Source organism: Epinephelus fuscoguttatus, linkage group LG1 (assembly GCF_011397635.1).
Source record: "Epinephelus fuscoguttatus linkage group LG1, E.fuscoguttatus.final_Chr_v1".
In the NCBI taxonomy this organism is placed as follows: domain Eukaryota; kingdom Metazoa; phylum Chordata; class Actinopteri; order Perciformes; family Serranidae; genus Epinephelus; species Epinephelus fuscoguttatus.
Genome location: NC_064752.1, coordinates 41,526,769 through 41,539,124, shown reverse-complemented (window position 1 = coordinate 41,539,124; position 12,356 = coordinate 41,526,769). Strand labels below are relative to the sequence as shown.

The 12,356-nt window shown below is 38.4% G+C and overlaps 1 protein-coding gene across 1 annotated transcript in view; it reads left to right on the top strand.

Annotated features, from left to right (window-relative positions):
- The window catches only part of LOC125886750 (contactin-4), an 88,631-nt gene extending 78,557 nt beyond the window's left edge, over nt 1–10,074 (top strand). Inside the window, exons 22-23 of the mRNA XM_049573058.1 lie at nt 200–368; nt 4,219–10,074. Coding sequence (XP_049429015.1) covers nt 200–368; nt 4,219–4,307 — 258 coding nt within the window. The 3' untranslated portion in view covers nt 4,308–10,074. The remainder of the gene's footprint in view (nt 1–199; nt 369–4,218) is intronic.
- Nucleotides 10,075–12,356: the final 2,282 nt, after the last annotated feature.

Below are 12,356 nucleotides of genomic sequence, written 5' to 3'. Positions count from 1 at the left end.
TCATTACCTCCTCTAGAGAGCCACTGTGTAACTAGAATTTGGTTGAACACTTCTACTGCTTTTGGGATTTTGATTTGTTTTTCATACACTTTAATATGTTGATTGAAGCCTTGCATCCCGTCGTTAAGAGCTCGTAAAGTTTTAATTTCTGACTGTTAGGACTGAAGAATGAAATGCTCACCCCCACACTCTCCTCCAGGTTATGTATCGTCAGACCTGGCACGGTAGAACGACTATACTGGAAACCAATAAGACCAGTGTGGAGCTGCAAATCCCCTCTGGAGAGGACTACCTCATTGAGATCAAAGCTCTGACCGAAGGGGGTGATGGCACCAGCAGTGGGCCCATCCGCATACCAAAGATGTCCAGTAAGTTTCAAATACTCTGCAGCATGCAAATGATTGCAGTTGGAATTAAGCAGAGAAGCAGTGGGATGGGTGCACTCTGTGTAACTAATCCCCTGTGTGACTGATACTGTTTATCAGCTTTACTGTAGCTTGAACAAGGCTTTCAGAATACACATATGAATTGCAATAAGGCTGCACTGTATGCCTAGGAAGAAGAGACATAAAATATACAATCATCTCTGTCCAGAAGGTTGTGTTTTCAGCTTTCTTTGTCTGTGTGTTGGCAGGATATCTCAAAAAATGCTTAACAGAATTCAATGACATTTGGCAAACACTCATTAGATTCTGGTTTGTATAGTGCCACCATGTCGCCATTTATTAAACACTTTACATTTCCCCTAATAACCCCTGACAAGTGAGCCATTTCAGCAAAATAACAGATTTTCCTGAGATTCAAGGTTTTAACTAATTTCTATTCAAATACGCCACATTAATTTCCAGCTACACAATATGACATTTTTAATATTTTGCAAAACTTGTCACTGCCAGTAACGCAAATATTATCAAATATTTATTAAACATGGTACATAATAAATTCGGAGGAAAGCTTTTCATGGAATTTTATACATAAATAGACATGCCTTTTTTTATAACTCCCAGATAACTGAGATTGCAACCACACATACATGACAAATATGTGTGAACAGCCTGTTCTCATCCCAGTTTGTCAAAAAACAACGCTTTGTTACGCCCCTTGGCATGTTATATTGATGCTGTAGGCAACCTTTGGTGTCTGTGAAAGAATAACAAGAAGTACTGTAACTGCCTTGTATATTTTGATGTAATATTATATATTGTCACATAAATTGATGTTTGGTATTTATGCCTTTCCAATGCACATGGGAAAAGTGACTGATGGAAACTTTGTTACAAAACTGTTTGCCTGATGAAGGTCTAGTAACTAAAACATCACAGCACTGAAGTCATTATTTTTGCATGTTAGACAGAGGGCAGGAGTTTTTCCACAAGTTATCCCTATGACACACACAGTTTTTTGGCTACCTCCAGTGTAAACTCATTCGTGGCAATACTTGAAGCTAAGGGCAAGTGATGTCATATGGAGAGTGAGAAGTCTGCGTATAGGTGCATGACTCAAACAAATGTACCTTTAAGCCTGACCACCACTGTTGGTGTCCCATGTAAGACCAAAACTCATTGTTGATTTAATGTAACATTACATTATTTACATCCATCATGTGCTTACGTCACTCACTTAACCTATTTACATCACGTTAAATACTTATTTTAACCCAAAACATTGTGTTTTTTTCTAAACCTGACCAAGTATTTTAATTGCCTAAAATTAGCCGTGACCATTCTGACAATGTTAAGCAAGTGTTAGAACTCATTTTACTCATCAGACATTTTTTTTCCATTTGTCACTTGTGATATTGCAGCAAAAAAAATCCCCTGTGGCCCAAAATGCATTTTTCCCATGTTTCCCCACCTATGCCAATCCTCAATGCCTGTGGGCCGTTTCAAATAGACTGACCACGTCAGTGAGTAGAAAAACATGGGACAGACAGAATGACACACTGACAGTTTCCGTGGTTATGTACAGCATACCATACCATGACTTAGTCATACCAAAAATTAGAAAAAAAAAAAAAAAAAAAACAACATTCGACCACAGGGGGAGCCACAGCGATTGGTCGCATTTTAGCCATTTTTAAGCATTTTTCTGTTGTTATAGCGCCACCCAGTTGTCAATTAGAGTTACATTTCTCCAGTCACCTTGAGGCGTCCTGTTCTACATATCGACCAAGTTTAGTAAAAATCGATATGGCGGTTAGGCCTAGATATTATTTGAGATTATGTGTGGTCATATGCCTACAAAGTTGCGTGGTGATCGGTGAAACCCTTGAGATGTTATACACCTTTATGTGATGAGCCACGCCCTCTGCAATATTCACTGCCTTATAGAAGCTCAGTTTTAGTAAGTTTTCCAACTTTTGCCAAGAGGGAACTTTAGATATTGGTCCCTAGATTATGTTCACCCAGTTTCATGCAGATCGGTCAAACTTCCTAGGAAGAGATCGATTTTAAGTGTTTTTCAAAAAACTCAAAAGGGCGGAAAATCTATATAACTGTAAGCAAATTTGTTCCTCATGAGGAGAGGCATCTCTGTGCAAAGTTTCATGTCTCTACGACATACGGGGCATGAGATATGCCCATTCAAAGTTTGCAATTTCAGTCGGTTGCTATAGTGCCCCCCTTTGGCCGATTGATGTAATATTGCTTCATTCGCATCCTCCCATGACCCTCTACCACTGTGCCAAATTTCACACCCAGGAGACAGCTGTGCATCACATACAGATTCTAGGGCGTGTCTCATTGAGACACCAAAAAGGGCCTTTGAGGTAGGTTTCACATCGAGGGGAGTGAGAAAGCATCGGTATTTGATTACCTTGGATGAGAGCAAGTTGGTAAGAACTCCAAGGGGTGGTCTAAATTCAACCCACTCCGAAGTCATCAAAAATTAGCACTTGGAAAGAGACTTCCGGCATTAGACATCAACAAAAAAAGCCATGCTTTCATGTCAGGGGAAAATGCAATGGGACAACAACACAGGCAGCAGAAGTCCGAGTAGGGTTGGTTGATGGGTTTAACAATGCTCGTCTTTCATCTGGGAGACCGGTGTTCACTTCCTGTAGGATTGTAAAGCCAAACCCTGTTCTTTTTCTTAAACCCAACCATGTGCATGTGTTGGTTAAACGCAACATCGTGTGTTTGTTGTTGAAGGAAAACAAGGTCAATGGGTGATGTTGTACTGAAGTAGTGCGTTTATTTTGAAAGAGACTGTATGCAACCTCTACATTTCCTGTGAAAACAGTGTATTTTGAAATCAGCCAATGCATGTAACAGGCAACAGTTTACACAGTGTCCCAGAACATCATAAACCAACACACCCAGGGTACCTTGCATGTCATATCTTGACGTGGAAAGTCCATGACCAAACATCAATTTCTGATGAGGTCAGGGTGAGAATGTGTTCTCCTCCTCGTAGGAAGCCCAAAGAGAGTGCCCAGGAATAAAGCCTTTACCCCGAGAATGAATCAGCATTTTTTGCACTCCTGGTTCCCTTATCTTGGGGTCATTGGGTTTTTTCAATGGGTTTTTGGTTAGATGCCTGAAATAAGGTCTGTGGTTAGTTAAAGTAGTTAAAAGACATTCACGTTTTGTTCTAGGATATAAAGTACATCAGGAAATATCCCACTCCTGAACTTTGAGGCAGTTGCTAACAAGTGGCAAAATAAGACTACAGAACGTCATCGCACCAAGCCGAGTTGAACATGGCTTTACAGTCTTGTTATGGTGGTGACATTAGGTCATGTGAGCATAGTGTAGTTCATTTGTAGTCTAACATTAGCTTTACTTCTGGTGACTGCATTTAGGCATCAAAAATAATAAAAGTGTTCATTTGTTAAGATTATCTTGCTAAACAAAACATGTAAGTATCAGTAACGTTTGTTCACCACAGAGTTTATTTTCAGCAATAATCCGAAATCCAATGGAAAAATCCCATAGGCTTTCTGACAAGGGAAACAGGGTGACGCTAACTTCGGCTTCGACCTACAGAGAAATGGCATCCTGGGGCACTCTTTACTTCCAGGATATAGGTGTTCTCCTATGATAACTTGCATGTGAACACTTGCATCCAGGTTAAAACTTTTAAACATATTAACAGTTATAAATGTAGATTGTAATGCTGTCTTTGCAGAAGTACATTATGTGCTGTATAATTGAAGTTATTTTAAAATGTTTTATATGCTTACCATGGTTAATAATCTTTTTTCTTTTCTTCCTATAGGTCTAAACTCAAACGGGTCATTGAGTCCAGTTCCAATGAAGATTTGCTGTTTTATTATGTTTTTTGTATTTTTTATTTGTACTGGGTAGCTTCCTGTGGCTCTATATTAGGCTGTGGACATTAGAATGAATACAGTTTATGATTCTCTTCTACGTGTCATATTTAAGGAATAAGAAGCTAACTAGAGAGTTTCTCAACCCCTGGTTTGCAAACCAAAACTGGATAATGGGAGCGTTCTGACAGGTTGTCAAACGCCCACAAATCTGTGGCTGGGCTGTTACTCATAGGCAACAGCACAGTTACAAAACATTTTCATCTGCCTATTTTCAGGACCACTGCAATCCTCTAGGATGCAAGAGTTTGATAAACATGGGAAGATGAGTTTCTTATCTGTCATTCTGAAATGAATCTGAGCAAAGGTTCATGTCCCAGTTTTCACTTTTTACTGTCTGTTTCCACCTATTTTGCCTCAACTTCCAAGTTATTTCTTGGCTTGATGTGACATCTGTGAATATAACAGACCAAAAGGTACATGTTTCACACACTACACATATTCAATTTGAAAAGATTAGATCAGATTATATGTATTTACTTTGTTTTCATCACTTGGACGTAAAGTGTTCTTTATACAAAAACTGTAGTCCTATGCTATTTTCATTGTTGTTGGAGTCAAAATAACACCACAAAATTAAAGGAATATATTTTTTTGTTTCAGGAATTACACTCTTTTATGCTACGCTACGCTAAGCTAATCAACTCCAAGCTTCAGCTCCATAGTTGACACACAGATGCAAAAGTAGTATTGATTTTGTCATCTAACTTACAACAATAAAAAAAGCATATTTCCCTACGTGTCAGGCACATGATATACAAGTATCCACAGATAATGATGCATGCACCCAAAGTTCTATGTGTTGAAGCAACTTGCAGCAAACAATGGTTCACCCTCTGGTTTCATGCAATATGAAATATACCTGATATTTGCTGGGCACCTATGTAGTATCTCATAATTATTTGTGCACAGTTTTTCTGTAAATGTTTTCTGCTTATGTGTGCTTGTGTAGTGCTTAACACCACATAACCCAAAACCATATGACAGTTTGTTTCAAATATAACTTTTACCTCAAAGTACCATTAGCTCTGCTCAGCCTTACCCCCAAACAAACAGCAGTGTTTTCCTTAAAAGGAGCACTCCACTCATATAGTGTTGCACTCTTATTACATTGTCGGTTGCAAGATCGACAGTTAAAAAGAAAAAGTCAAAATCTATGCAGCAAAACCTGCCAGTTTGGTTGGAGGTTTGGGCGTGTCATGGTAGGAGTGGCTAATGTGGCCTTGAGCTGCTACCCTCAATCAGAGACAAGGACAAGCTGCAGAGGTCACGCAGATTTTTTTCATTAACGAAATTGTCAGCTGATGCTGACTCAGGTTGTTCTCTCATCTTGAAGTGAATGTTTTTCTTGAAAGGTTTTCGTGCTAGATACCTAAAAAAAAAAAGGTCTGTAATTAACACAAGCTTAAGAGACATTTTGTTGTACGACATAAAATAAGTCCGTGAATGCCTCTCTTTTGAATTTTGAAGCCTTTAGGAGTCTTAAAAACGGTGGATGCTAACATGTGGCTAAAGAGCACTAAAGTACGTTATCATGCAGACCACAGTTTTACGACAAAGTTAAGTCATGTTATTGTGGTGTAGTTTGTTTATAAAGTAATGTTAGCTTTTTACTTCTGGTGATTGCATTTACACCTCAGAAATCATAAAAGCTATGTTCATCTGTGTAGATTATTTTGCTGAGAAAAAACTTGTAAATATAAACGTTTGTCACTGACCTTATTTTCTGCAGCGGAAAAATCCCACTGGTTTCTGGATGAGAAAACCAAGGTGATGCTTACTTGAGCGCTGGCCTCCAAAAATACATCATCCCCGTACTACTCTATTAATCAAACCTTTCAAAGATTGGAAAAAAAGTTTTGAAGGGATTTTTTTTAAAGTTCTATAAAAAGCTTTATACAACTCTTTTTTTGACCCAAAACATACTTTGATGTGTAATAAAAATTGGACTTCCTCTTTAAATCTGCCAAAAAGTTTTGACAAAAAAAAAAAAATCAACATCTGCTTTTTTGAAACTAAACACTAGACTTTAGTAAATTTCATACATGCAACATCATTAATTTTAATAATGCCCTGTCTGTTTCATGTGAAAACTAAAGCACATTACACCATGACAGTAGCCCAAGCAGTGGCAATTAGTGGCATTCCTTCTGTAAAGGTGCAATGTGTAATGCCTGGCCATATGCTGCATAGAAATAGGGGGCAGCATTTCATCAGTCTACTACTGGGTCCATACAATCTCAATTTACAGCCATCAGTTATTAAAAAAAAAAACACTCGTAAACTACCACTACTAACTAACAGCAAAGCAAGAACACGCACAGTTCGAGCAAACAAACTCTGAGAGCCAGTCAAAGTATCACTGCTGTCTTATAATCTTCATTTGGCGTAGGCCTATAGTTTATGTTATAGCTTGGTTAACTCAGTTTCAGCAAAAAAACCATCATAACCATATATCGACATTAGTTGCAGTAAAGATACGTTTCTCTAAATAGCCAGTATTAGATCTTATTATTTAGTCTAAAAGAAAAGTTGTAAGTTAAAAGTGGAAAGTGGAATCAGTGGAAATCAATACCAATGTTGTCTTGCTTCTCATATGACTTTTTTCTTTGCCACTGAGTGTTGTGTTTATTGTGACACTTACCAAGGGCTATACAGGCCCCCAGGAATGCTGCTCAGCCTTGCAGACATTTTTTTTCCATTTGTCACTTGTGATATTGCAGCAAAAAAAAATCCTGTGGCCCAAAATGCATTTTTCCCATTTTTCCCCACCTATGCCAATCCTCAATGCCTGTGTGCATTTTCACATAGATTGACCACGTCAGTGAGTAGAAAAACATGGGACAGACAGAATGACACACTGACAGTTTCCGTGATTATGTACAGCATGCCATACCATGACTTAGTCATACCAAAAATTACATTGGGCCACAGGGGGAGCCACAGCGATCGGTAGCATTTTAGCCATTTTTAAGCATTTTTCTGTTGTTATAGCACCACCCAGTTGCCAATTAGAGTTAAATTTCTCCAGTCACCTTGAGGCATCCTGTTCTACATATCTACCAAGTTTAGTAAAAATCGATATGGCGGTTAGGCATGAATAAGAAATTAGCTCTCTAGCGCCCCCATTTTGTTTGATGGGGCCAATAATGGAGGGGTCCCCTCAGATTATGTGGTCATATGCCTACAAAGTTGCATGGTGATCGGTGAAACCCTTGAGATGTTATACACCTTTATGTGATGAGCCACGCCCTCCGCAATATTCATTGCCTTATAGAAGCTCAGTTTTAGTAAGTTTTCCAACTTTTGCCAAGAGGGAACTTTAGATATTGGTCCCTAGATTATGTTCACCCAGTTTCATGCAGATCAGTCAAACCTCCTAGGAAGAGATCGATTTTAAGTGTTTTTCAAAAAACTAAAAATGGCGGAAAATCTATATAACTGGAAGTTATGGGTTCTCGAGGCAAATGTGTTCCTCATGAGGAGAGGCATCTCTGTGCAAAGTTTTATGTCTCTACGACATACGGGGCATGAGATATGCCCATTCAAAGTTTGCAATTTCAGTCGGTTGCTATAGCTCCCCCCTTTGGCTGATTGATGTAATATTGCTTCATTCGCATCCTCCCATGACCCTCTACCACTGTGCCAAATTTCACATGGACTGACCAAGTCAGTCAGGAGAAAAACATGGAACAGACACACAGACACACCTACACACAGACAGTGTTTTCGTCATAATATAATAAGATAAATCTATGGGGCTGCAGTCTTACTTCCTCCTAATGTTGGGCTGAGAGCAGACAGAGAGCAGTGACTCACAATTGCCTCTCAAGGAATAAGTGGTGTTACAAGACAGGACGGGCTGGTGCTTGGTGGTTAGCATGCTGGTTTAAGATATCTCTATTTGATGAATCTTACCTTTAAAAGACATAATTTTTTCTGCTCTTGAATTACTAAATCCAGTTTTGTTGCACTTACACAATGCAGTCCATGCCAGTTTATTTGGGAATATAGCTGTAAAGAATCCTCAGAGGACTATCTGCCAGCCTGCTGCCTCCACATGAGACATTTCTTGTTTCATTTTGCATGAAACAATTTCATTTACGTGTGTCCATTCATTACCACCTGTCATTACAGGTGTGAAAAAAATCCACGTAAACAGACAATCTTCTTTAACACTTTAATACATGCTTCTGTACATCCACAGAGTTAGGACAGCTTTTCATGTTTTTTGTGTCAATTATATGCAAGGAAACACTGGCTTATATCATGATGCTTTTCAAACATGTATCAAGAAACACTTGGAGTTGTTGCGTAAATGGGTTGTATATGGGAACAGATAAGATGAAATACTTCACATGTTTAACAAAGCTGCTTTGCCTTATCGAGTTTATAGTCGTCAAACCTGCTGTCAACTACTCTTTAAAACATACAGATTGTAATTGTTTTGCAAAAGGGCAAGCATAGAATGTATGTTATTTATTTATTATTTTATCTATAGAATTGTGTTTTATGTAACTTTTTTTGTATTTTAATGGAGAGAAATGGCATAAGATGGGAAAAATTTAAAACACCTAGTATATCCCAAACATGACAGAGAACTGAGTATGAAAGCGCTCCTGAATCTGTTTGTTGCCACTGTTTCGTGCATTTAGTGCGCTTTTCAGAAAACGCTAACATTAGCATCCATCACAGCCAAGTGAATACATATACACAGAGTACTGAACAGTGAAACTGCATCTCACCTAGTAACACATATATCATTTGAAAACAGAAACATTTGTCTTTGAAAAAATGCCATCCAATCTAAGCAAGACATTTTTGAATAACAGCCTTCATTTCTTGCTATTCAACATACCATAACAAGATATCATAACACTGAATAATTTGTAGATAATATACATTCAGCTCTGTCTCATATGATGATGAGCATAATCTGCATTGCAACATTATTACATTTAATCATATTTCCCTGATGCAGAATAGTTGTAGATGAACATAATTATAGGAGACAAGTTTTATGTTAGTTGTGACTTTAATCAATCAGCAGTGCTTTGTATGAAAGATATAAGAGAGAAGGTGTTGTTAATGTTGTGATGAAGTGTAAAAATGTGCTACTGTAATGTTTTAGATTTCACATTTGTTTTCTCAGTGCAAATTTTATTTGTATTGCCTTATCATTATGTTGTACATACACTCCTAGGGTTTGTCATTTTCAACTCATTGGGATGACTTTTTTGGGACAACACACTTTCCTATTCATTTTTAACAAACAACATCTTCATTATAAAAAACTTTAACCTAACATCTGTCAATAATTTGTGTGTAGATTTTCTTGAAAAGTAGCACAAATATGTTTTGGCCTTAAGAGGAATCTAGAATAGTTTGTCTCTCAGTTTCATTTGTATGCATTATTCTTTATATTTATGACTAAAGTGCTACATAAAATTCACATCAACCTAAATCGTGCTTTGAAGGACTCTGTGCTGTCCCTTTTACCTTTAAAATGTAACCCCTTTACATTTTTCTATTTATTGCTTTGATTTATTTATTTATATGTATGTACGTCTTTTTGCTGGAATATCTCATTATGATGTCCAAAATTTGTATTTGTAATTTTTTTCTGCTTTCGTTTCTGAATAATCTGCTTCTTGAACTGAACCTGCAATTTCTTACTTCAGTAAGGTAATACCATTGTATTAATATAAAACCATATCTCTGTGAGATGGCAAAAAGACTCAATAAATTCTTCACATTGAAACCCTTTATTCACTGGATGGATTTTAGTGTGTGTGTGTGTGAGTGTGTAAATCACAGCAAATATGGTGAGAAAGTATAATGAGGGATGTTTATCCTGTGTGACTGTAACAGGTTGCACTCGTGACAGAACAGTGGGGAGGGTTTTTTTTATTTTTTAGGAACAAAGCAAAATTATGAACAAGTTGAAGCAATCACACTTATGGTTATACTGCTGACCTAAAAATATACCTGGTAGGTCTATATGTAAATATTGTGGTGAATAATTCCCTTTATTTGAAAATACGTCTTTATAAGTAATGATTACTGAAAGTAATGTTTATGTGACACTGAGAACAGTAATAGCAGGCAGCATACCACTATTTGCTTTGTAAAGATGAAGTGGAGTAATGGCGCCCTGAGAAGAGAAGGTTACACTCCCTGTGTGTGTGCTGCACTCCAAGCTTCTTTGTGGTTTGTTGAAGTGCTTTCAGACCTACAGATTTCTTGCTTTGTTCCGAATCAGCGACTAATTTTGTTACAAAGTTGCATAATTGCCTGAAGTTGGTTCGTGTTCTCACAGCAGCATTTACAAGTGGAGCAGATAAAATGCTCTGCGCGAAAAAGCTGCTCTTGATTGGTCAGAATTTCCATGTGGGAAAAATCCAGGAAGTATACAAAACATTGAGGAAGAGTACACTTGCAAGGTACATGTGTCACTTTCTAATGTCACAATGGAGGGACAACTGTGCAGGTTGATTTTAGCGCTGCTCATCGTGGACTATATTGCTGTCGTTCATTTTAGTCAAACCATACAGTTTGAAAACGAGGCGCGGCTCCAGCTAGAAAACAATGTTTTGATGCATTGGATGTGCTGAATGTGCATATGAAGGCAGTACAGGAGGAGGTGCGCATTAATAATCCTTCAGGACTGTAACATGCTCATGTTTAACCCCATTCTCGGAACCTATTGACCTTATTCGGTATCTGACTTCCAGCAGACGGCGATACAGCCTCTGGGGGCAGACCCCTGATTTTTTGGCATTCCAGTTTGATTTGGGCGGAGGAGGCAAATTTCCATTTCCGACTTCCATTTATATATAAGTAAATATGTTGAACCATTGCGATGGATTCAGAGTTTGCAGTGACGCCAATTATGTTCCGCCCCGTTAGTTCACCACACGGACCGTTTAACCTGGCAACAACTGCAGCCGGCTCAAATGTGATTGGTCAATATCACGCGGACTACAAACAACCTACAACCGGAAACCAGGGCTCATCCGCTCTTCTTACGAAGGCAAGATCTCCGGGGTTTGCCTACAGACTCTACATTCACTGTATGTAGAGTCTGTATATAGAGACTAGATTAACCCAAACAATGTGTCATGTGACTGCAGTTGGTTCGGATTAAGGTCGGAACACGTTCTCACCACAAATTAACTGCACCAGAGTTCGTTTGTACCTGGACGGAGACCATTTCTTCCAGAAGGTCTTGGTCTGGTTGTTTTGGTGCACCCCTGAGTGCGATTGCTGTGTTCACACCTGCCCAAACAAGCACCCTTATGGTAAAGTGGTCTGGCCACACATGCAGTTAGTGCATGTGTGTATAAAACTTATTCATAGATCTTAACTATGTGTTTGGTCCTTATTCTCCACAAGCAAAGACCACTGACCCAAAGAAACTTGCTACTTTTTTTGCTTCCATCATTCTGTTCCATTTTCTGTTTGGTCTCTTTGCTTCCTTTGTTCTTACTGTCTATGGTCTACTCCCAACTATATTGGAGATGACTTCTATCAGCTATGTGGGAAATGGACTTGTGAATCTTCTCTCTGTGTGAGACAGCTGAGCAATACTTCATTCTCTAATAGCTACATTGATGATCATTCAAGCAATAAATCAAATGTAATGACCATTAGCCTGACTGGACGTCAAACAACAGATGATCCGGTGGAAATTCAGCACATTTCTAAAATTTGTCAAAGACAACCATTAAATCAAAGTTAATTCATACATACCCCTTTTCCACTGAATGACCTCTGGTTCTTGAGCCACTTACGCTCAGGATTTTTGGACCTTTGGTGCTATCTAGTGAACCAGCTCCCATTTCCACCAGTTCTGAGCGACTGAGGTGTGGAACCATTTTAATTAAGACTGCATCATCAACGGAGGATGTTGCACAATGCACATCAGAAGTAAACAGTAGTTGCAAGATGGCAAATTGCATTTTTTACCTGAAAAGTAATGTACCACACATTGTATGTAATCCATGAAATCAGTAAGGTAGTCATC